The sequence below is a fragment of the Quercus robur genome, chromosome 1, assembly GCF_932294415.1.
Source record: "Quercus robur chromosome 1, dhQueRobu3.1, whole genome shotgun sequence".
Taxonomy (NCBI): Eukaryota; Viridiplantae; Streptophyta; class Magnoliopsida; order Fagales; family Fagaceae; genus Quercus; species Quercus robur.
The window spans coordinates 48,949,402-48,975,942 of record NC_065534.1 but is presented as its reverse complement, the minus strand read 5'-3'; the positions used below and the strand labels follow the sequence as shown (position 1 = coordinate 48,975,942).

Here is a 26,541-nt window from a genome sequence, read left to right as displayed (position 1 = left end):
AGAGAGAGAGAGAGAGAGAGAGAGCGCAACGGCACACACAACCATCACACGTTAACTCTGTTTGCTGAACCGGTCCTGAAAAACCTGAACCCGAATAATTCTGTATTCCGGGTCGGACCAGAAAAATGTTCGGAGGTCTGTGTCCATGTCCGTGCTTCGGAAACCACCGGAGCTCCGACAACGACAAAGACGGTCCGGACTTCGACCCAGTCCTACTGGTGTCCGGTATGGGCGGCTCCATTTTACACTCGAAGAAGAAAAAGTTCGGGTTCGAGACCCGGGTCTGGGTTCGGATCCTCCTCGCGGACCTTGAGTTCAGGAAGAAGCTCTGGTCTCTCTACAACCCCACCACAGGTCTCTCTCTCTCTCTCTCTCTCCCTCTATAAATAAATAAACATGTATGTTGTAGTGTGTATGTGTAGTAAGTGTGTATATGTGTTTGTATTTTATGTTTGTATTAGTGGGTTTGCATGTAAGTTAACTTTGTGATTAACTTGTGTTTTTTGATTTTTTTTTTTGGTGGGGTTGTGTTTGGTTGGTGAGAAAGTGGAGGAAAATAAAAGGGAAAGGAAAGAAAAATGAAAACTTTTTTTTGGTGGGGTTGGGTTTGATTGGTAAGAGGGGAGGAGATTAAAGGGTTGGGGGCAGAATGTTTATGTATGTTCTTGGGTGGTGAGAAAGTTAAGGATGTTGGAAGTATGATTAAATATGGAAACTTGTTAAATATATATATATATATATATATATATATATATTTTTGATGAAATGGTAACTTGTGTGTAGTGTATATCTAATATGTTTTGTATGTGTGTGTGTTTGCATGTACGTTAAACTTTGTGCTTAATTTGATTATGTAAGTTGTTTTTGTGAGGCTTATGTTTGGTTGGTAAGAGAGTGGAGGAAATTAAAAGGAAAAGGGGAAAAACATTGGTTTTGTATATTTTTTGGTTGCTGAGAAGTTAAGTATTTTGGGAGCATGATTAAATATGAAGCCCATTATTTTTTTTTATTTTTTTTATTTTTTATTATTTATTTATGGAAGGCCCATTACTTGATTGCAAATAAATTGTAGAGAGAAGAAGAGAAGAATCAAAAATGTAAATTTTTAGGTTTTACTTTTCTCTCTAGGTTTGGTTGAATTGAGATGAGTTATAGCTGATATTTATTTTTTTTGCTAGACCTTCTTAGAAGTACGTGGTTAAATGATTAAATTCACCATATCCCAATAGTTTAAGCTTTTGGGACAATCTGTAGTTTAACATGGTATCAGAGCGAGAGGTCCTAAGTTTGATCCTTGTCTCCTCCACTCTACCTCCTATTTAAATTCTCATGTGTTGGGCCTCATCTATTAAAAAATATTTTCGGCCCACATGTGAGGGGGAGTGTTAGAAGTATGTGGTTAAATGATTAAATTCACTATATCCCAATAACTCAAGTCTTTGGGACAATTGGTAATTTAATCAAAAGAAAGAAAAATGGTGGTGATTATATAAGCTTGTATACAGTGTTTGGTTGCCAGGGAAATGTAGGAAAACAACATAAACTCGGTTAGTGAATGTTGGGGTTGTTAATAACTTCAAGGAAACTATACCTCCATTCTTCTTTATTTATTAATCATTTTATGCTTTACAATTTCCCTCAACAAGCAAACAATGGGTAGTTTACCCTGAGCTTGCTAATTTTCCATCCAAATAAAACCAGAATTTATACCTTGTAATATTAGTATCTAAATTATTCATGGAATCTTCCCAACAATATTTTAAAACGAGTAGAATTCAAAGGATTTTACCCCGTCTTATTTCAGATCACAGTCCAATTCTCTTGTAGGCAGGGGGAACGACAAGGGGGAAAAGTCCGTTTAGATTTGAAAATATGTGGTTGAAGACGGAGGGGTTTGTGGATAGAGTTCATGATGCAGGACCGTTAAGAAGTTTAGCACTATACTAGGTTTCTTGATGAATTCTTGAATAAGGATTATTGTTTAAGAGTTTAGGTTAGAAAAGTATGAATGTTGACGACTGTTTGGAGCTGAAACAGGGGATAAACAGAAAATAACATAAATAAAACACTAGACAATCACACCTAGGTCTTCCTAAGCATCACACCTAGGGTTCCTTGGCATCACACCTCGGAGAAGTTTGCATCACACAAACAAACCTTAAAATAAGTTACTGAATTTTATTAATCAAAATATTCTAAAATAACATGACTACAAAAGAGCCTTTATGTAGAGGCTATAGTTATCATTTTCCTAGTAGGACTTGGACTCTAAATAACCTATTCTTAGAATGAATAGAAATACTAATAATAATTAAATAAAAGACTTAATAATACGTAAACATAAAATAAGACTCATGGTCCTTTGGTACAGCCAAGGACAGCCCTTTCCAGATTTCTGGAAATTACCAAATTGCCCTTATTCTAATAGAACTTAATTAAAACTGATCCAACAGCTTCTCAACCTAAAAGACTCAATACTAATAACTAAAATGACCTTTCAAAGGTGCAAAGAAGGTCCGACATCAAAATTAGACCACAATTCTTGAATCTTTGTATATTTAATCTTTTTTTTCCTTGAGCTCTTTCTTGTCCTCATCATTCTCCCTTGGTTAGAGAAAACTCGACCTCGAGTTTTGAAATGTTGAAGTAGTACAATCTTGGGCCTCTTGAATAGCATCCTTGAGGTTGGATAAAAAGCTTGACTTTAAGTGCCTTCCTTTTCTTTGGTGCTTGAAACCATGATGACAATGGAACAACCTGCTCCCCAATGGGAACATTATACTTTTCAGGAATTACGAAATCAACAATTGGAACCACCATTGCAAGTGACACATCCTTAACTTGATGCACATGTGGAAGTGTTGGAAAAGACTTTTCCATCTCTTTGTTCCCTTCTTTCATCATGCTATCTTCTTTTGATTCTAGAGTTTCCTCCATTAAGCTTGTAAGTTGCTGTTTTAAATCATCTTCAAGTTGTTGACATTTTTCAGTTTGCTGATTAGACTCTTCTACTTGTTCTTCTGGCTCCGTGGACTTTGTTGCATGTCCCTTTCCCTTCTTCTTTTCATCCAAACCCGAATTCCTAGGGGTGGAGGGTGTGACAGGCTTTGTTGGGATCCTAATAGCAGTGTGAAGTTTGATACTCGGTTTTTTTATCATAAAATTCGAAATGCAACTCCTTCCACTTTCCCCTAGAAAGGAATTTGGAAAGTTAAGGTTTCTAAAAGGGTGGCTTTTTTCATGTGGTCAGCAGCCCATGGTCAGATTCTTACTTTGGATAATCTTATGCTTCGTGGTCGCCCTTTGGTGAATCGTTGTTGCTTGTGTTGTTGCAATGCGGAATCTGTGGATCATCTATTACTTTTTTGCCTGATAACTCATTCTTTGTGGATGTCTATGCTTCGGTTGTTCGGGATTGATTGGGTCATGCCAGGTTCAGTTGTGGACTTATTATTTAGTTGGTATCATTGGATTGGGAAGCATAGCTTTGATATTTGGGATTTGGTTCCAGACTGTTTAATGTGGACTATTTGGATTGAACGGAATCGGTGGTCTTTTGAGGATGAGGAGAAAACTGTGGTTCAGTTATTAGAGTTTTGCCAGCGGGCCCTTTTTAATTGGTCTCGATGTTGGGGTTTCACGGATTGTTCTACCCTTTTGGATTTTCTTTCATCTATTAGAGTAGATTAGGGGCTACTTCTGTCTTTTTGTTCCTTTTTCCTTTGTTCACTACCGTGAACTCTTTGTATTTCTCTTGCTATTCTCTTATTTATAATATTCTCTTCTTACTTATCAAAAAAAAAAAGAGTTGATTGTTACACTTGCTGTTTAGGGTCCACTAGTTGCTCATCTGGTTGTTCTACCATTTTAGCAAACTTTTCTGACTTATCAGCATCTTGTTCCAGCTCTTCAACTTCCTTTTGTGGCTGTATAGCTCTTTGTTTTAGAGTTTCAATAATATCCTTGAGGTTTTTCTGAGTTGCAGCAACATCCTTAGGCTTGACTGCTTGTTTTTGCTTCATTTGTCTTGAACTCATAGGCTTTAATACTATTGCTTCATTATTGAACACAAATTGATATGTATTATTCTTTTCAAAATGATACACATCTTGACCATAGAGCCAAGGGCAACCTAATAAGATATGTGTTGAGTCACAGGAATAACATCACACCATATAGAATCATTATATTGCCCACAAGAAATAGGAACCAAGCATCGTTTAGTTACCAAAATAGAAGTGCTATTTATCCACGCCACCTTGTATGGTTTTGGATGTGGTTCCATTGGTAGCTTCAACCTCTCAACAGTAGCCTTAGAAACAACATTCATGTCACTGCCACCATCAATAATAATCATCCAAGCTTTAGTTCCACGACGCACTATGGTTTGAAATATTGAAGTACACTTCCAATTCTCCTCTTGATTGGGTGCAACAAGAATACGCCTAACAACCGAAAGAAGAGATGTGTCTTCTTCTAATTCTAGGAGATCATTAGCCAAAGTAGCCTTAACTTTCAACTCGTTAGCAGTATTGACTTTGTAGTCAATATGGACTTTGTAATTTGGCTGCACAGTGGATGTTCTAGGGTCAACCTCTCTCAAAGTTGTTTTCCCAGCTTGGGAAGAAAACCTTTATGTAAGGGGCTGCTTCAAACGCTTCTCAATCTATAAAGCTAATTGGAATGCCTCAGCAACTGTGTGAGTTCGTTGTGTAATCATTCGGCTCCGAATTTCAGCCCTTAATCCTGACTTAAATCGGGCTAAGATTTGTTGTGGATCTTCAATTCCTCTATACCAAATTTTGAGGTCTTCAAATTTGTTCATATACTCAGCTACTGACATATTACCTTGCCTAAGAGTAGCGAATTTTTCAAAGACCTCATCTTCATAATGACAGGGCAAGTACTTTTGTTTTAGCTGCTACTTCATGTAATCCCATCTAACAATTGGAGGTTGTCTAGCACATTGACGATCATACTCCACATCTATCCACCAGATCTGAGTTTGTCCAATAAATTCCATAATAGCAAAACTGACCCTACTCTCATCGGGCATGTCATACCCCTCAAAATAACTTTCCAAAGAAGCAAGCCAATCTGAAAATACATGGGCATCAATTGTTCCAGCAAAATATGGTACTTCTACATGAACTTTCTTCATTGTGTCTCCAGCCTTATTGCGATAATCAAGTCTCTCATAAGGATTTCTATAAGGATCCAACCTATTGCTTGAATTTCTGCTTTTGTGAAGGACATTAGCATGTAACCCTTCAAATCTGTCAACTATTGTATAGATATAGTTCTGCCTTTTTGGATCTATCATGCTTTCATAGTGCTAATTTGGGCTCTGATACCAATTTGATGCAGGATCGTTAAGAAGTTCAGCACTATATTCTTTCATGGAAAAGCAATCAACTTAATTCTTTTTCTATACTTTCATGTGTAGAATTGTTATTTTTTAGTGAGTTTTTCTGAAAAAAATTCTCTCCCCCCTTCCCCTAGGAGGCCTGGCTACCTCAGATTAGCCAGATATTTTGTTCTTTTCATCTTCTCCGATCAGATATGGGGGGCTATCGTAGTTTCTTCATTGAATCCAAGCTTTTTCAATTAGTTATAGAGGAAGGGGGATGTTATTTCTCACTACAGATTTTCGAGCATGGCAAATACTCTATGAGGTCAGTTTTCATGGGGAAGAATGTAGCACAATGGTTGATGAAGAATATTGAGCACATTGTCGTTGGGGTTAATTCCAAACAGTTTTTTACATTTAGGGACGGTGATATTGCTTATACTCTCCAAAGGAGCGCCAACTCTTTTGGGCAGTTCTTATTATTGACTAAACTCAAAGCTGGTGGCTTCAGGAGGTCGGTCATTATCCCTGAAGGCGAAGTAAAAAATGTTGGAGGATGTTCGGGATTGAATTAAGAAAGATGATGTATCCTTCACAATATGCGGTGGGCGGCTCAAGCCAATTGAAATTGGTTGCTCCACTGCACAAGCAAAATTTGGAGATTCAGAACTCTAGAACTTTTGCTGAAATGGTGCGAGGCTATCACGTAAAAGTAGAGGATAGAAAGCATCCGATGCAATTATGTGTCATAGATAAGGGGAAGACACAGATAGGAGAGGAGAAGATGGAGGTGCCGGATCTTGTACATGCAAAGAAGGTGGTGAGCGGTAGACCAGTGGTCAATTCTTGCTTGTTAGCTTTTGGTGGAGGGGCTGTGAAACCTCGGAGCATTAATAAGGATATTAATTTGGGGGAGAAAATACTGGCAGGAAATAAACTGAGATTTCCGTTACGGTTTAATTCAAATTCAAAAGAAGCTGTTTATGTTATTGGGAGTGATTTAAGGACTGCATGCTGGACAGGGAAAGGTTTGACTATGGAGATAGATGAGAAAGGAAAGAGGAGGGTTTCATGGGATTATAATAGAGGTAGACTAAAGTGCTTAAAGTGGGCTCACGGGAAACAAGTAAAATTAAGCCAATTGTGGGCTTTTAAGTTTGAAACCCAAGTGGGCCTAACCGTGGTTTTAAAGCTGAGCGTAGGAGGGGTGGTGGGGGCTTTGCATAACTCCTTCAATTTGGAATCCTATCTTGGAAAAAATTGAGAGAAAGTTGGCCAGGTGAAAAAAGTTGTATTTGTCTAAGGGGGGTAGATTGATGCTACTCAAGAGTACGTTATCTAGTCTTCCTACCTATTTCCTATCGCTATTCACCGTTTCTACTTATGTGGCTAATAGAATTGAAAAGTTGCAAAGGGATTTTCTATGGGGTGATAGCAAGACTCATTTGGTAGGATGGGATAAAGTTTGTGTGCCTATAGCCAATGGTGGTTTGGGTGTAAGGAAACTTACTACTTTTAATAAGGCCTTATTGGGGAAATGGCTGTGGCGGTTTGGGAAAGAAGAGAATCGATAGTGGAGGTGGGTGGTAGCTTCAAAGTTTAGGGAAGAGTTGGGGGGATGGACTTCTAAGCTAGGTACGGAAGTTCATGGTTGTGGTTTGTGGAGAGGTATTCGTACGGGTTGGAAGGATTTTAGCAAAAATGCTCAATTTGTTGTTGGGTTGGGAAATAGAGAGATTTTGGCAGGATGGGTGGTATGGGGATCAACCTTTCCAATTGGCTTTCCCGAGGTTGTATGGTATTGCTATTGACAGGGAGGCCTCTATAGAAGCTTCTTTGTCAAGGCAGGGGGTGGAGGATAGAAGAATTTGGGATGTTTGTTTTATTTGAGAATTTAATGATTGGGAGATGGATGAAGGGTTGCATTTTCTTCGTATTTTGGGAGCCAATACTCCTTTAATGGATGTTGGAGACCGGATGAGATGGAAGTTGAAGCCTAATGGGGATTTTGACATTTGGTTGTATTATAACAAGTTGTAGGATTCTCCCTCAGTTGTCTTTCATTGGAAAGGTATATGGAAAGTTAAGGTCCCAGGCGTGTTTCTTTTTTCATTTGGTGTGTAGCTTGGAATAAGATCCTAACGGGTGATAACCTGAGATTGAGGGGCTTGGATTTTGTGGACTAGTGTATTATGTGTCGACACTGTGGGGAGACTGTAGACCACTTACTTCATTGTGAGATGGCTTATCGGTTGTGGAGCTTTGTTTTTATAACTTTTGGATTGTCATGGGTCATAGCTAGATCAATTCTAGATTTGCTTTTTGGCTAATGGGATTGGTTGGGGAAGCATTCGTCTCAGATTTTGAATTTAGTTCCGTTGTGCATACTATGGTGTATTTTGGAAGGAATGGAATCGGCGGACTTTTGAGGATTTGGATAGTTTCGATGATCAGATGCTTGCTTCTTTCAGTGGAACTCTTTTTGATTGGTCTCGGGCTTGGGGACTCACGACTAGTGATTCTCTCCCTTCTTTTCTTAGCTCTCTTTGTTTTTTGTAATTAATCTGTTGCTTGGTTTTCTTTTATGTATTTTCTTTGTTTTTTTCTTCTTGTAATTTTTGGGTTTGCTATGTGCTTTTCATGCATAGAGTAGCCTTTCGTATATATATCATTCTTACTTATCAAAAAAAAAAAAATTTTCATGGTTCCCAAATTGTAAGTAATATTTTATTTTCACAAATTTTAAATTGTTTCGTTATGAAAATCATTAGTTGTCATTAATAATGATGATCCTGGATGCTTCTAATAATTTCCAAACTATCAGTAATTTTTTTAAATTCCAAAAATTTGAAAGATATGAAATTCTCAGACTTTTGATTTTGATTTTTTTTGTTGTTGTTGTTACAATTACTGATAATTTCCGACTTATATTTAAATTCCCCAATGGCAACCCCCAAAATGTTGCTCGCTCATTCATTTTGATTCTTAATGAAGTGTTACTGTTCTCGTATCTATGATGTTTGATAACACAATTTCAACTGTTTGGAGAGATAGTAGCAGTGTCATCTGCAAATTTACCTTCTTTTCATTATCTGCGTTATTTTGTTTACTTAGTGGCATAGTAGCTTGCTTTCTTTAAATTAGTCTGACTTGAATTTACTTAATCCAAAAAAGAGCAAAAAAGAAAAAAGAAAATCTGGCTTAACTTTATGTTTTATGTCTTTCAGGCTATACAGAAACATTGGATGATTCTGTTGAAATTTTGGTCCCAGATGATGATTATGGGCTATATGCAATTGATATTTTAGATCCTTCGTGGGTATGATCAATGATCCTTTCCATGGATTCTCATAGTCCTGAACTGATGTAGCATACAGTATTATGTGATGCAAGGATTACTAGATTTTGGATTGCACAACTTGATTCTTTAGGACATCTGATGGTTGCGGAAGTTCTCCAATTCTTTGGTGTTGGTTGATCTGAAGTATATAAAAAATATGCAGCTGTTCTTGAATCGAGTGACCACCAATAGTGAACATGATTTAAACTAGGTCTAATTGTGAGTGAAAATCGTCTAAAAAATAGTAATTTCATGCAAAGGAGCCCAGCTGACTTACATCCTTTCTGCAATTAAGGAGGGAGTTTTTCTTTCTTGCCTTTGCCTATGATCACCATAAATTATTGACTTTGGAACTATTGTCCTTATTTGATCTTTCTGCCTGTTAGTACTTGGGAACTCCACCCCCCCCCCCCCCCCACCCCCCCAATTCACTCTATTAAACACACACACTCTCTCTCTCTCTCCCCCCTTAATATTCTCTTGGGCTTGGCTTTAGGTTTTTGAGCTGTTCAATTGCTGTGTTCTTTAGATTTTGCACACTGAAAATCATTGCCAAAAAAAAAAAAAAAAATTATTTGCCATTGATACAGCGAAACAAATAGCCCATAATAATGTTCAAATTTACCCATCTCCTGTTCTATCTCTTTTGATGTGATCAACCATATGTTCCCTTGTTTTCAAAACACACATTACTGTGCTTTCAGAGTATAATCAATTAATGCTTCTTCCCATCAGCGTTGCAATAGATGTGGTCATGTGATGAAGTACCTAAGTTGGACTTTCCCCATTTTCCAGCTAACCCATTTTCAGATGATAGTTGCCTGCTTTATCCATAAGGGGCGGGGGGGTGCAAATTTATATGTTAGTGCATTAAGAGAGAGAAAAAAAAAAAAAAAAAAAAGGAGGAAGAAGAAGAAAAAGAAAAAGAAAAAAGAGAGTAAACATGCTATTTTAAGAGAAACGGGGTGGTGGGAGGGGGGGGGGGGGTGGTGGTGGTGGTGGGAGGAAAGGTTATTTAGAATTAGATGAAATAAGTGTATAAATTTTGCAATCTAATTAAGTAGAACTAATTGTTGGGTGACATTTGTACATGCTCATTTAATGTTGTCATTAGACAGATAAATTATTTTTGGAATATAAAGTAAAAAGAAAATTCAGTAACTTTAGATATATTCTCTAAAATATTACATGGATTCAATTGTGAGATTCAAAATTTTGCTTTCTAATTCTTAAATAAGATCATAATATTGAGAAGTAAAAATTTTTTGTTGGAATTCACAAAACATATTTGGACTTTATTTTTTAGAGAGTATATAATACTATACATTAGTGATTTTACTTGGTGGTAAAAACATTTTGAATTTATATTTCTTTTTGAGGGGTTTGGGAGAAGGGGGAGGGGATTTGCATTGCATGAATACACGTTTTGATCCATGTGAGGATCTTGGAATTGCACACAATTAGGAAAAAGGTTTAGTTGAATCATGAGAGTTGGTTTGAGAGCCATAGAAACATTCATTTTGTCTTTATTACTTTTAAAATTTTCATTTCTTATTCTTTCTGTCACCTTTTACCATTGTATTAATTTTTTCTCTTTTATTTATTTCTGATATTATTTTCCTTGATGTTCCAGGTGGTAAAATGTTTACATTTGAAAGAGGTATATCATTTCCATGATATAATAAATATGCTTGTTGGATGCGGGTATAAAAAGGGAACTACATTATTTGGATATGGTTATGATTTCCGGCAAAGCAATAGGTAATTCATATTGTATCAGTTGCCTTTTTGATGGCTAAAGTTGATCATTTGGTGATGCAATTTTTAAGTGACTTAATCTCTAGCCAAATTTTAATTATAGCAACAGTGTCTTATACTTGCAAAAAAAAAAAAAGTGTCTTATAGCTATTAAAAGTTCCATAATATTGCTCATAGTTTATATGCAATGTATTGTTGGCAGAATTGACAAATTAATGGAAGGTCTTAAAGTAAAGTTGAAAGCTGCTCACCAAGCTTCTGGTGGTAGAAAAGTCAATATAATTTCACATTCAATGGGTGGACTGCTAGTTTTGTGTTTCATGTCGCTCCATAATGATGTGCGCAAATTTTCTTTTGGTGACTAGTTGTTTCATGGAACATATGCGAAAAATAGTTAGCTCTTTTTGTGCCATAAGAGGCATGAGTAGCAATATAACTATTCTTCGACAGGTATTTTCCAAGTATGTGAATAAGTGGATTTGCATAGCCTGCCCTTTTCAAGGTAATTTCCTGATTCTCTTTTATTCTATTCAATTTTATGTTCAGGAAATAATTTCTTGTAGTTTCTAATTTTAAATATCAATGCGATTTGCCTCAAATAATTGATTGATTTTTCTGAGATCAAGAGAAAATGATTCCATTCCCTTTTTTTATTAGTTATTATCAGAAGTATTACATAATAGGTCCAAAGAGAAGGTTCTCTACATTGCTGTGAGAATAACTTTGCTCCATTGCTGAAAGTCAAAATAATTGGTTTTTGCTGAAGCCAAAAAGAAAGAAATAAAAAGAATAGGAATGTAAAACTCATCTTCTTTTATTACCAATATGATGAAAGTTCATCAGAGTTATGAGCTTGATGTAAATTTAAGTTTCCCAGTCTTTTAACTTTTTTTTTTTTGAATAAAACCTTTTGGAAATGTGAAACCACTTGAAAAAATAGTATAAAGCCCGTATATGCTGCATCAGTGATGTCACCTGGCTGGAACATGTTAAGGCAGTATAAACATGAAAAGTGGCTGAGCCAACATTGCTGCTACCCTTCACATTCTATGCATTACAAATGCAATTTGATGGAGCTGTAAATCCAAATTATGACACACTGTGATTTTATTGAACTCCTAACCATAAGAACAGGTCCCCTGTTGACCTGGTACTGCTTGTTTCTGGACACACGGGCTAAATTCTTTAAAAAAAGAGGATGTAGTAATTCAGATTTTAGAGGAACTTTCAGTTTCAATTGATGATACCTTCTTATAGTTGTTTGATGCACTGAATCACCTTAAGAGATTTCACTCATCTGGCTCTCAGCTGGTCACGAATGCTGTTGTTTGTTATTACATCTTTCATTTTATTACAAGTTATGTATCATAGCATCCTCATTTCTGATACCCTTATTTTCTGACTATGTTCTTCTTTGTTAAAGTTGGACTTAATCTAAGCTACTTGGAATTGGCTGCATGAATCCACAAACATAATTTTTTGTCCAATTGCTATATTCTTACTTTTATTTATTTATTCGATTTTATAGGTATTTTTTTTGTTTCTGTTTCTTTGCCTTGCATGAAGTTTATAAGCAAGTAATGTGTTCGTAATGGTCTCCTTTTAGAAATCTTATGTTGCTCGCAGAAATGATTGTAAATACAAATTTTATGGGTAAAAATGTAAAAAAGGTGCATAATTGTAGCAATGAAGTTATACTTCTATCATTTCAATGAATCACTAGAGAGCCATAAGTCCAAAAATATCCTTAGAAAACCTGAATAATTTTAGCTTAAATTTACAGTTTTGAAATCTTCTGTTTCTCCCTCCATTATTCTTCTTTACTTTTCATCAAGGTGTGCTCCTATATTAATTCTGAGGTATAATTAACAGGTGCACCAGGATGCATCAACGATTCTCTCTTAACTGGACTACAGTTTGTTGAAGGATTTGAGAGCTACTTTTTTGTATCAAGGTGGACGATGCACCAGCTGGTAATTCCTCTATTTGAGTATTTAGCCCAAGTGGTGGATTTAAACCCAAAATTGGAAACTTATTTATGTCATGCCAAGCATTTTTCTTAATGAAACTTCTTCCAATTTGAAGCATATCCGATATGTAGTGATAACAAGAGGCAGATTCAGAAGAAAATGATTAAGTAGAACAAAATTGGAAGCATGACTGCCACTTCCTCAGAATTCTGTTTGGACAATTATATGCCCTTTCTGGGTAACATGTAGAAAATTATTTGAGGCTGCCTGATTCTGTTTGACTTAGGTCAGCAGTTCAGTTACAGAGGTGCTTGGAACCACATTGAAGACTAGTATAAATTGTTATCATGAGTTGCATTTACAATTTACTACGTAGTCAGCTTGTTATGTTATCTGGTTTAAGTCAGATATGTGCTTCCAGTCCCATGTGACAAGGAATCTCTATTTGGTTTTATCTGCCATCTTGATCAATTTAGAGAGTTCATTCCTAGTGTATCTCATAATGATTCTGTCTCACCATATTCAATGCTAGACTGTAACATTTATTTATTTTTATGCTTGGTTAATACAAGTACTATGCGGTAACATATGCCTCTTTTTCCCTATAGTTGGTTGAGTGCCCATCAATCTATGAGATGTTGGGAAATCCAGAATTCAAGTGGAAAAAGCAGCCAGAAATTCAAGTTTGGCGAAAGCATTCCAATGATGGGTATGGGGAAGCTTCTGTCGATTTGGAGTCCTATGGCCCAACTGAAATTATCACTCTGTTTGAAGAAGCACTGAGGCATAATGAGGTACTACTTCATAATTATTTTGGTGTGAAAATTATCAATGTTTGTCCTGAATCTCCTCGTGTGATTTCACAATTATAATTTTGTGGTGTTTCTATTGTATTGGTCTTAATATCATGTATTTAAGTTCTTTTCTCTCAAATAGCACAAGGTCGCGCTTGGATTTTTCAGCATTAATTTTCTAGAATCAATATGATTCCAAGGTGAGAAGAATAAATCCAAATATCATAAAATAGAATACGTCCCTGGAAGACACTCTGCTTGTATCAAGATAACTCTAGCAATTAAGGAAAGATAAAATTTCACCATGTTAGAGAACTTAATAAAATTAAAACATCCCCTGCTTGACTCTTAAAGTAGTTAAAAGAAATGATAGATCAATGCTCTTTTGTTCTGAAGAATAAGAAATACTAGAAATATAGTTTCTTTCTTCCCGTTTACTTGATTTTATCTTTTAGAAACTTTTTTCAAGCCCTATGAAATCTGATAACCTTTATTCCTGGACTTGTCAGCAACTTCCTATATATGTGTGTGTGTGTGTGTATGTATTATGTCTGACAAATCATCAATAATTTTTTATTGTTGCTTACATTTGTTGATGCAATTGTGTCCTTTCTCTCTTTCCCCCATGGTTGTCTACTTTCATTGCAAAGTCTTCTATGAATAGCCAAAAGCTTATATCATCTTTACTAATTGCAGCTAAATCATGATGGAGAATCTGTAGCTCTACCCTTTAACTTTGAGATTCTGAAATGGGCTGCTGGTACTCGTCAAGTTATGTATGATGCTAAACTACCAGATGGGGTCTGCTTCTATAACATTTATGGAACATCATATGACACACCTTTTGATGTTTGGTATGTAAGTGAATTAATTTAATAATTAGGATTTTTTCGGTTAAGTCAGTGATGAAAACTTTCAAAGAATTGGCCAACTAGTCCCTTGATTGTTTCAAAGTATGAACATTTACAAAGGGTTTGGAATGCATGATATACTCAGTCAAACATTTGAACCTCTCCTCACCAAAACCTACTCATTTTAACCAACTTGAATTATTCATGCCCATTGACGTTTGTTTTTCATATGCACGTATTCCTGATGTTAACAATATCTGACTTGGAGTTTTTGGGGAAAGTGAATACAAATGAAATTTATCTTGAAACTTGATCCAATGGTTAGTATGAATTGATGAGAACTAATGGTTTGCTAAATGACCTGCCTTTCTGTAAATCCGAAATCAATATGGAACTTCACTAAGACTCGGATTTGGATCTATTTTATAGAACCTTAATTATTGATGATATTTAACTATTAATTTGATGAAGGGTGAGAGCAGGATTCTGATTGTATCAATTTACATTATGGTGGTTTTGAACTTACACAATTTAGATTTTTCTTTAGAAAATATCTGAATTAACCTTTGATCATAATTATGAAAATGTTTTATGCTAGAGGTGCATTTGACGTATGCATATTTAATGCAGCTATGGTTCGGAAACATCTCCAATTGAGGACTTGTCTGATATATGCCACTCACTGGTGAGTGATTCGATTTGTTTGTGAAATCTTGATCCTGCTATAAGTTAAACGGGAAAGTATCCTGAACCATCACAGTCACATTTTGAAACTACTATGCTCATCAATTAGTTTCCCTTTTTTAACTGATTAGTAATCATGGTGGTTTGGGAGAGAGAGAGTGGCTTTATTGAGGTGGTTGATAGATAGGAAGTATTTTTTTGAGGGAGGTTGGTGCACCACTGCTATGAATGGGCCTCTTGGGGTGAGCCTTTGGAAATATATTAGGAGATGGATTAATTTCTTGCATTTTATAACTTTTGAAGTAAGGAGATGGGTGATCTTTGGTGTGGTGACATTCCGTTAAAGGAATTTGTCCGAGTTATTTCGCATAGCAAGGTTAGGAGCTGGATCTCCACCCTTTTCTTTTTTTGATAGGTAACATAAAATGTTATTTAAAAAAAAGCCAATCTGAGTACGTTGGAGATGTACTATGGGGGCACAAATCAGGAACCAAAATTACAACGATCAAGTAAAATAGGAAGGGAAAAAACAAGAAAAATGTGACAGCCACACACACTCCATTCAAGGAGAGTTTGCAAGGAAAAAGACTTAATCTCTAGCATAGAATGTTCATATCCCCCAAAACTTTTAGCATTCCTTTCATGCCAAATACACCACATCAAGCAATGCGGCACAAGTCTCCAAAAGTCTATGTTGTGATGTCGCCCAAACCTACCCTGCCAAGACTCAAACGACTCAATAACCTTATGCAACATAACCCAGTGAATTCCAAACAAACAGAACACCAATGACCACAACTCACAAGCTATGGGGCAATGAAGAAGAAGGTGATCCACCAACTTCCCACAACTCTTACACATATAACTCCAATCAAGAACAAGAATACTCCGTTTTGCGAAGATTGTCTGTAGTTAAAATCTTTTCTAAGGAAGCAGACCATGAAAAGAAAGCTACCCTTGGAGGAATCTTCGATTGCCACATCATTCTCCAAGGGAAGGATAAGAGAGTAGTTGGGTACAAAGAAAGATAAAATCCTCTAACCTCAAAACTTCTACTCCTTGCTGGCTTCCAACAAACCTTGTTAGGACCAATCCTCCGCACAGTCAAAGAATAGACCATATCCATAAACATATTGAAAGGTTCTTGCTCCCAATCTGTTGGTGATTGACAAAATTGAACATCCCAATGAACCCTCCTAGCAGACCAACACATAACCTTTGCCAATGAAGATTCCCTTGCCCTACTAATACAATAGAGTTCTGGAAAGGCCTTTTGGAGGGTACAATCCCCACACCACACAGGCTTCCAAAACTTCACTTTAGTACCATCACCTACATCATATTGTAGGAGTTTAGAAAAGTTCAACCAGCCACTTCTAATAAATCTCTGCAGGCTATCACTATAAGCACTTGTCACATTTTTTGTGCACCAACAACCCCATACATTCCCATATTTCGCCTCTATAACCTTCCTCCATAGAGCATGTCTCCATGCCATAAGTCCACAACCATTTTCCTAACAAGCCATTTTCCTAACAAGGCAGAGTTAAAACTCCTCAACCGTCTTATACCAAGTCCCTCAACCTGCATAGGCTTTCAAACCTTAGCCCATTTTACCAGATGTAATTTAGATTCACCACCAATTCCACTCTAAAGAAAATCTCTCTGCAATTTCTCCATGCGATTAGCCACCTTCCCAGGTATATGAAGAAGGGAAAGAAAATAAGTAGGTAAAGAGGAGAGAGAACTTTAATAAGAGTTACCTTACCCCCCTTAGATAAATTCAGCCTCTTCCAAACTGCTAATCTCCGCTTCATCTTCTCTAAAATAGGATTCCAGATAGACAACTCCTTAAATTCAGCACCTAAGGAAAGGCCCAAATATTTCAAAGTAAGGGAAGATTGCTTGCACCCTAACAGCCCCACCAGAACATCCAGATTGTGCACCACTCTAGCTAGTACCAACTTAGATTTCCCAAAATTAATTCTTAAACCTGATACCTCTTCAAATCTGGTCAGAATTGCCCTCAAAATAATTATCTGATTAGGGTCAGCATCACAAAAAATAAGTGTCATCTACAAATAAAAGATGAGACACCATCATCAAAGTACCAGCTGAATTGCTTACAGAGAAGCCCAAAAATTGTCCCACAGTTGTAGCCACATCCAACATACGGCTCAAAGCCTCCATAACAATAAAGAGCAACAGAGATAAGGGATCCCCTTGCCAAATCCCCCTAGAACTTCCAAAGAAATTAGATGGGCTACCATTTAAGCAAAATGGAAAATTTGATAGTTGAAATGCAACACATTATCCATTTTCTCCATTTCTCTAAAAACCCACAGGCAGCGCTGAAGCATTACATTAAAAAATCTAATTCACATGATCATACGACTTCTCCACATCCAACTTGCACAACACCCCTGGAATCCTTGTTTTCAATCTACTATCAATACATTCTAAAGCAATTAAAACGGAATCCAAAATTTGTCTACCTTTCACAAATGCATTCTGTGCATCTGAAATAAGCCCATGTGCCACCCTTCAAAACTGATTAGCCAACACCGTAGAAATAATCTTCTAGATCCCACCAACTAAACTAATTGGCTGAAAATCCTTGACCTTCACAGCATTAACCTTTTGTGGAATAAAGGCAAGAAAAGAAGCATTAAGGTTCTTCTCAAACACAGCCTGAGAATGAACATTCTGAAACACTTCCATAATTTCTGTCTTCAAAGCACTCTAACAAGACTGGAAGAAAGCCATGGAAAAACTATCCGAGCCAGGAGCCTTATCACTATCAAAATCATTTATCATCCCAAACACCTCTTCCTCATCAAATGACCCTATCTAGCGAAAGGGCATCTGCCTCAAAGATACTAGAGAATTCCACATCATCTAAAGTAGGTCTATGAGCCACATTTTCAAAATAGAGCTACCTATAAAAGCGAGAAATACACTCCGCAATAACCTTTGGACCTGAAGACAATTCTCCATCCGCCATAAGCCTATCAATGGAATTAAATCTCCTGTGAGAGTTGGCTATACGATGAAAGAATTTAGTATTCTTGTCTCCTCTAATATAAAGGACTCTAGATTTCTACCTCCAACAAGTTTCTTCCAAAAGAGTAGCTTTTTCTAACTCACCTTGGACTCTTTCCAATTCCAGCTTTTCCTCCTCCATTAGGCCACAACTTTCCTCAGTCATCTCCAGATCACAAAGATCTTTCCACAATTGTTTCACTCGTTCTTCAACATTACCAAAAACCTCCACATTTTATCTTTTGAAGTCATTTTTCAAGAGTTTTAGTTTGTTGGCCAGAACAAACCTCAGAGTGCCTCGAAAATGATAAGAATCCCACCAAGTTTAGTTCGCACCCTATCCAGAAAACCCTCATCCTTAAGCCACATATTCTCAAATCTAAACGGCCTCCTACCTCTTTGAAAAGAACCACCCTCAAGGACAATCGGAAAGTGATCCGATAACAACCTAGACATTCTTCGTTGACAAACAGTTGGAGATGTGTCCCAATCTGCAGAGAACAAAAATCTGTCCAGCCTAGCCTTCGAAGCAACTTCTTGAGAATTAGACCAAGTAAAAATTCCCCTTCCAACTGGAGATCAATGAGGCCTCACTCCGAAATAAAGTTGGAGAACTCATGTATAGTAGCTGTAAAAACAGTAAGAACCAGAATGTTCAGAAGGAAACCTTACCACATTTAGGGGGAGGATGGAATATGTTGGAAGCTGGCAGGTCAGAAGTATTTTGAGGTGAGTTCTTACTATAGGACTTTAGCCCCTAGTGGAGATATGAAGTTCCCATGGAAAAAGGGTTTGGAAACCCAAGGTTCCATCAAGAGTTACATTCTTCATTTGGACTGCATCTTTGGGGAGAATTTTAACAGCAGATAATCTAAGGATGAGAAATATCATATTGACCAGTTGGTGTTGTATGTGTAAGCAGGACGAGGAGACAGTGACTAATTTGCTTTTGCTAGAGAATTATGGGATATGGTTTTTGAGCTATTTGGAGTTCACTAGGTGATGCCTAAGGATGTTGTAGATTTACTAGCTTGTTGGCGGTTTGGGAAGACATAGAAACAGCGCAATATGGAAGGCTATTCCTCACTGCTTGATGTGGTGCACTTGGCATGAAAGAAATGCTAGAATTTTCGAGGGTTGTGGGAGTTCTATCTTAGAAGTGAAGATGCAATTTTTTTGAACATTGCTTGAGTGGATGATGGTGGAAGGAGCATATCCTTTCTATAATTTATTAGATTTTATGGATCAATGTAATCTTAGAACCTTATTGTGTTTTCTCATCAATAAAATTTATTACTTGTAAAAAAAACTATTGATTACTCAGCAATATTCAACATTCTTTATACACCTGGAATTAAAGATTACAGTCTAGCACCCATGGCCTTGATCTTGTGCCTTAGCTACTGACATTGATTCTATTCTTTCTCTATTTATAACTTGTATCCTTTTTTGTTCCAGCCCCAGTATTCTTTTGTTGATGGAGATGGAACAGTTCCTGCTGAATCAACTCAGGTGCTCTATTTGACCTTTCATTTGATGCATAATTTCAGCTGATAGTATGTAAGGACAACATCTATAACGATGTCCAGTGTCAAAACCTTGAAATAACAATTCAAATTCTTGGTTGGTAACTAAAGCTCTCCCTCATTTTTTTCATTAATAGGGGCCACCCCTATCTTTAGGAGAATTTCATAATTTTGAATCCAATCTTTCCGTGTATTTCCATTTATCCATCTTAACATTCTCATTTTAGCTACATTCATGTGATACACCACAACAAAATAAAAATAAATAAATTATAGGAATATTGGATGACGCTGAATAGTACCAATGTTACTAGAGATATTTGGTCTAGACAGGATGAAAAGGTAATCCTGATAACCTTCCAACAACAACAACAACAACAACAACAACAACAACAAAGCCTTAGGCCCAATTTTTTTGGGTTTGGCTATAGGTCCTCAACAAGATTAGTTTGGGTCTGCCACATGTATGTAGGGGACGCCCCAAAGAGGATCTATATTGGATGCATTCATAATAGAGTGACTAAATTTTAGTTAAGCCGTCAATCTACTACAATCCTCCTTTTATCGGGCTTGTGATTGGTTGTGAACACAATATATGGAATTAAGCACAAACATAGACGGAGTTCTGGTAACCTTCTAGCATATGCAATTATAATTTGTGCTAACCTTAATACTTTGGGGATGTAAAATACTGTGATAAGCTTAATACACATGCAGTTGTGCACATAGTTGTCAGTATCGTACGATACGCGATACGTATAGTATCGTGTGTAAAAAGTTCCGTATCATATCGACGTATCGTAAGTGCTCATGAATCGTACAATACAATGTGTGTATCGTATGAATCGTATCGTATCGTAAAATTATACGTATTGTACGATATATAGATAAATGGTTTAAAATGAATTGTCAAATTTTGTACTTTTATTTGAATTTAACAAGTTGTTAGACTTGTTTTAAACACAAAATTATTAGGTTACTTAATTTAACCTAATAAAATAACATAATCATAAGTTTTTTTCTCCTCTCTTTCTTCTACAAATTTTGAACTACACAGTATATACTTACACTTCACTTTAATATTTAAATTTATTTTATATACCATAAATAAGATATTAATTGATAATATAATTATTTTTTATTTTGTCAATATTGTTATGAGTCCAAGAAACTAGAATGCCCAGAAGAAATTTTTAAAATTATTTAAATAAAAAGAATAAGAAGAGATAGTATATGTTAATGGCAATGAAAAAAATTTTAATGTAGAAATAAGTTTGCAAAATGATAAACATGATGATAGCATTGACTTAGATAAGGTTGATTAGCCAATATAATGAAAATAAATTATTATTTTTGGGTCGTTTGTAATATATTATCACTTTTGAATTTAAGTAATTTGAATGTGTATGTTATAAGCACGTGCTAGTTTGATTTATTTAGTTAGCTTGTTAAATATTATTACATAAGTGATGAATAAAATAATCATTAGTTGAATATATTTAAAATTTATAATGAATATTTTATATATGTATATCTATAATTTCTTTATAAATTTCATTAAGTGTTTGTATATCTTACAGTACGATACGATATACGATATGGAAAAATAAAAAATCGATTCACGATACAATTCATGTTTTGACAACTATGGTTGTGTATGTAATCTGTGATTTATGTGTATAATGCTCAAGAAAGAACATGGTGAGAAAGGTTGTCATTGAAAGGCCATGATTTGATCATTTTTTATTTAAGACGTGAATACTTTATACACTAAAGTATTTTGCTTCATCATCCTATGTGTTTGAATGTGGCCATGGACATATTTAATAGAATCAATCCGTTAGATAGCTAACTCGACGGCGTAAGCAAGACATAAATTCCCATTCCTGGCAAAAGTGAGCTTTATGCACTGGGTACAATCTTTTTTATAAGGCTTGGCTAATTGGGAGGTTTGTGCACTGGGTACGACATATTTTTATTAGCCTTGGCTAAGTGAACATTTCAGATTTATTTTGTGATATTAGTTCCTGATGCTGCTATGATCTTACTGTGTATCTAAGTTCATCTTTGGGTATGTATGTTGTATACATTGCAATCTTGAATTAAATTTACATTCTACTTGGTTCCAGGAACAGAAATTTGTAGCACGTTCTTGCTTGATTATTTAATTTGCTCCTGTTGTACACAATGTTGAAGTTTTTAAAGCATTAGTTTCTCTTGCATTTTAGTTAAGCTCTGTCAACCAATCTCTCTTTCCATTGCACAGGCTGATGGATTTCTAGCAGTTGAAAGAGTAGCAGTTGAAGCTAGTCACCGTGGATTATTATGCGACAAAACAGTTTTTAAATATATCCAAAAATGGTTGGGGGTTGAACAAAGGGTCAGCAAGCATGTGAAATCTTCCAGAGTGGTAGATGCTTCAGATTAGCCCTTGGAAGTATGCCATGCTTTGTGCTTAAAGAGAGATGTTTCACATGTTCATGTATTTGTAAGTAATTGTATATTATCATGATAGCATCATAAATTTTCAACTGTGAACCTCTTGCATACATCCCGTGTACAAGAGAGTTCTACACTTAGTTACAGACTCTCCTACTCAGTACAATATTTTTGTGAATTTGAATGTTTAGCAAACTCATGTAGGAGAATTTATGCGCAAAAGGGAGAAAAAAGGCCCATTAGTCTGTATGGGCCTAAATTGGGCCAAGGTTATTCCAATGGATGTAGGCATGAAAATTTAGGAGTTGGCCTACTATTCTCGGTCCGTACAAGGTTCAATCGAGAAAATTGATAGTTTGGGAGGAGACTATAAATGGGATGATGAACTCATGAAAGTTAGAGGTGGAAAAGTGTAATTCATATTCTTCAAATATATAAAGTTTCGATTTCTCTCTAAGTAGTGATTTCGCTGAAAATAATTTCCACCAAAAGTTATTTTTAGCGACAACACTTATTTTTAGTTTCTAAGCCAGTCATTGTCCATAAATTTCCCTAGAGTGATCAGTTTAGTCTTGCAACTATTAGTTGTATTACATGCAACCTTTTGCAAGTTCTCCATAACGCCATTGTATAATTCCATGGGCACAAAGAGAGCCTGAGTTTACTGTGTTTGTGCTCAAATCAAATACTGTAAATTTCATGTTGTAGGATTGGTAATAAAAGGCAAAATTATATTGTTGGTCCTTAAAGTTTGGTCCCTGAAGTTTTAAGTGAGAGCTATTAGTTCCTAAAGTTTTAAAAATGAGCTTTATTGGTCCTTTAGTTAACTTCTGTTAATTTGTTTACCTGTGTCTAACGGAGAATTAATGTGGCAATCGATTTATTATTTAAAAAAATTATACATCACATTATATATACACATCATAATAATCCCAAATAATATATATATATATATATATATATATTTATATATTTATATATAAAAGAATAATCCCAAATAACCCATTAAAACCGGGTCCTTCTCCAAATGCAAAGTTCTCGGATTGCATTTTCTTCTATGTTTTCTCGAAATCTAAGCATGCATTTGCCTAAGGATTATTAGGCATTTTGCGTTTTTTGGCTAGGTCTCACGGCATTGTTCAGGACCTAGCCAAACTTCAAAAAACACGCATAAGCGAGTTAGCCGTGGGTCCTACGACACTATTTATAGTTTAAAAATTATTTTGTTATAGTGATTTTTAGTAATAAGTTTTCAATTTTCAACAAATAAGCAGTATCCAAACATACTTTAAATAAAGTCTAGAAATAGACTGGGAGAAATGTACTGGGTGGCTAGGTGTGCTTTATTCTGCATAGAATCCTTGAATTTGGAGCTCTCTAATCGTTTCACTAGGTTTTCAAATTTTAAAAGTTTCTTTCATTTTCTCAGCCTCCAATCATGTATTCAGATTCCTAAAACCACCTAAGCAAACCAACCTAGAAACACCAAATTCTTGCTTCACTCTCTCAACAATGGCGGAGTCAGTGACTAACAAGAGCCGCCATGGCTCGGCTATACAGATGCGATCGAGACTAGGGTACATGGGTTCTTCCAACTCCTGGGCACGGCTGGTGGTTATGAAGCAGAGGCGGAGGACGGCAAGGTTGGAGGAGAGTTGGGAGTCGGAGCCATCGAAGAAGACGTTTCCATGGGTTCTACTTTCACTTCCACTTCTATTTCTTGGGGAGTGTTTGGTTGCTGAGAAAAATTAGAGTTTTGTTTTTCCTCAGTTATATCCATAGCAGATTCATAGTCACCCAAAACATCTATTTCTCTCACTTTATTGAGATTTGATGAAATTTTCCAACTTCACTTTTTGAACCAGAGAAGGATAAGGCTGGGTGGAGTCGTGAGATTTGAGTTTTTCACTTTAGGGACATTTTGGTAATTTTGATAATTGGGTAATTGGGTGGGTTGGGGTTTACCCATAATAATTGGATTGGATTTGAGTTAGAAGCAATTATTTAAATGAGTTTTAATGGGTAAATGAGTTTTATATACCCAATCCAATTATGCCCACCCCAAACCCACTCAAACCCACTCATTTGACACCACTAGGTTTACCCGGTTAATGTGATGTGTAATTTTTTAATAATAAATAGGTTGTCACATCATTTAAAATATGCCATGTCAATTTTCTATTAGACACATAAGCAAATAATGTAACTGATTTTTATTTTTTAGTAAAGTAACTGAAGTTAATGATGGGACTAATAGTGCTCTTTTTTAAAAATTTTAAGAATCAATGGCGCTCACTTGAAACTTTAGGGACCAAAAGCGTTTAATAGAAAAATTTTAATTTTAAGGACCAACAATGTAGTTTCTCCATAATAGAAACACCCATCTTATCTTAATAAAGAGACCCTTGAACGCTAGCTTTAGATATATTGTAACTGCATCTAGAGAAAAAAAAAAAAAGAAAAAAGAAAAAGGTCTTAAGTTTATTTTTATTTTTATTTTTTATTATGGTAAAATTTTGTCCCCATATCCTTAAGAGCAACTTCAACCTTCAACTTTCAGATTTGGATGAAATTCACCTGATCATGGAATTTGATCTAAGTTCGATTTTGTCTCTACAAATTTAAATATTTTTAATTTATCATTAATTTTTTTTAAAGCTATCTATTTCATCAAGCCACCTATTTCCATCTATTTGTTGTTAAATTAATTAGATTTCATGTCACATTAATTTAAATTCATGTCCTTTTAGTTTATTTATTTATTTTTATAATTTCACATTAGCACTCCGTCTTTTATGTATGTAATTTCTTTACTAGGGAGAGAGAAAATGACATTATAATTTTAAAATTTGAATGAAAAAATTGAAATTAACTTTATGAGGGAGAGAGAAGATTAAAGGAAAACAAAAAATTCAATAAATATAAGATTGGGTAAACTACTACTGTGCACCCTTGGTGCGGTGGTCACTCCACAAGTATAAGTGTTTGTGCGGTGTGGGGGTAAGTGCCGGGGTTCAAATTTCGAAGAGGGAGCTTCACACGCATATATATTTAGATTAGGTTAGAGTAGAATTTCTATCTTGTAAAAAAAAAAAAAAAAGATTGGGTAAACTACGTATTTAGTCCCTATTTTTCACACCATATTTCAATTAGGTCTCTAACTTATCAATTCTGTAAATTTGGCTCCTAACATTTCAGTACCGTGTCATTTTAGTCCTTGCCATTTAGGGATGCTAATGGAGTGGGGTGGGGCCGAAGGATGGGGTCTTCACCCCACCCTGCATGGTTTTGTCTTGACCTATCCCTGCCCAGCCTTACATGACAGAGAAACTTTTCTTGCCCTTCCCCTCCCCTTTGGGCCCCACGAAACCCTGTCCCACCCCGTAAAACTCTACTTCTTGTTAAATTTAGGGTTGACAAAATATGACATAACCTGTGAACCTGACATGATTAACTTGTTTATAAACAGGTCATGAGTTGAGGCTGAATAGATTCGGGTCATATTCGAGTTGACATGGCTAACCTGTTTAATAAACTGGTCGTGTACGTGTTTAGCATGCGAACCCGTCTGACCCGTTTAACTTATAAACTTATTAGTTATTTTGATATTATTACTTAATTTATGGTTATTTTTATATGTTTATTACTATATATATATATATATATATATATATATATATAGACATACTATATTAATTAAATAGATCATAAAATAGGTTATTTGTATTCACCTTTATATGACTTGTTAATTAAACTAGTTAAACGTATCAGGTCGGGTTGACCTGTTTAATAAACAAGTCGTATTCGGCTTGAGAATTCCTAACACGTTTAGTAAACAAGTTGAGTTTGGGTCAACCCATATAACTAAATACTCATGACTCGACACGATATGAACCCGACCCGTGAACAGGAATCGCCACCCCTGATTATATTTGACCAACAACAATTGCAATTTTTTTTTTTTTAATAAAACATCTTTCATTAATAAAAATATACTTGAAATTAAAACTAAATTTATCTCATTAAATCAAACTAATTTTTAGCAAAAACTAAATAGTATTATCCAATTGTTTAACAAGACAATATCACAACAAAAATAAAAATCGCATAATATAACTCATAACAAAATAATTTAAACTACTAATACATAACAAAATTGGTACCTTATTTCCAACCTTGCTAGAGAGAAAATAGAGGCACAAAGCCACGTTGGGCAAAATAAAATAAACTAATATTGATACGTTTGTTTAAATAGTAGGTTTTAGGGTATAAAAAATTTACAATTATATCCTTTATCAACATGTAGCGGGGTGGGTCTAAAAAGTCTAAATCCATCCCCGCCCTACCTCATGTGGAGCTAAAATCTCATCTCATCCCCACCCCACCACTTTTGCGGGGTGGACAAAACCTGCGCAAGGGCTAAGCAAGGAGGGGCGGAGCAAAATTGCCATCCCTATTACTATTATCTCTTGGATAGAAATTGCTGACTTGGTAAATGACCAAAATAAAAATTAATTTATTGCCACATCAAAATAAAATAATTTTTTATTTTAGCCGTTTGTCACGTCAGCAATTTTCATTCAAGAGAAAATGGCATGGACTAAATTGACATGGTTCTGAAAAATTATAGACCAAATTGACACAATTGAAAAGCTAAGGACCAAATATGTAATTTAACCTATTAGATTAGCTTCAGCCGATCACAGGATTTCTCACTTTATTTTCAAGCTCAATTTCAGTCTTTCATATCTACGTTAAATGGCTATAATCATAACTCCTTAATTCAA

General features: G+C 35.6%; 1 protein-coding gene across 3 annotated transcripts; it reads left to right on the top strand.

The window, feature by feature from the left end:
• On the top strand, positions 1–22,211 carry LOC126691015 (phospholipase A(1) LCAT3). Of its 3 annotated transcripts, none has more exons than XR_007644787.1 (11): positions 1–354; positions 8,578–8,669; positions 10,324–10,451; positions 10,651–10,786; positions 10,899–10,950; positions 12,321–12,421; positions 13,027–13,212; positions 13,909–14,070; positions 14,694–14,748; positions 19,248–19,301; positions 21,582–21,719. XR_007644787.1 is itself a non-coding variant. In XM_050386102.1 (11 exons), the coding sequence occupies exons 1-11, from the start codon at positions 126–128 to the stop codon at positions 21,741–21,743; spliced, it is 1,353 nt and encodes a 450-aa protein (XP_050242059.1). In that variant the 5' UTR covers positions 1–125; the 3' UTR covers positions 21,744–22,211. The 3 variants fall into 3 exon arrangements, 2 of the variants coding, with proteins under 2 accessions (XP_050242059.1, XP_050242064.1); XM_050386102.1 differs by having other exon boundaries at positions 13,909–14,066; positions 21,582–22,211; XM_050386107.1 differs by lacking the exon at positions 14,694–14,748 and having other exon boundaries at positions 13,909–14,066; positions 21,582–22,211.
• Positions 22,212–26,541: the final 4,330 nt, after the last annotated feature.

What these genes read in the sequence shown, in the direction of transcription:
- LOC126691015 (XM_050386102.1), top strand. Translation starts at nt 126, where the DNA reads ATGTTCGGAGGTCTGTGTCCATGTCCGTGCTTCGGAAACCACCGGAGC. An exon ending in TCATGTCGCTCCATAATGAT is followed by an intron (nt 10,787 to 10,898) that starts GTGCGCAAATTT and finishes ATTCTTCGACAG; the next exon opens with GTATTTTCCAAGTATGTGAA. An exon ending in AAGCACTGAGGCATAATGAG is followed by an intron (nt 13,213 to 13,908) that starts GTACTACTTCAT and finishes TACTAATTGCAG; the next exon opens with CTAAATCATGATGGAGAATC.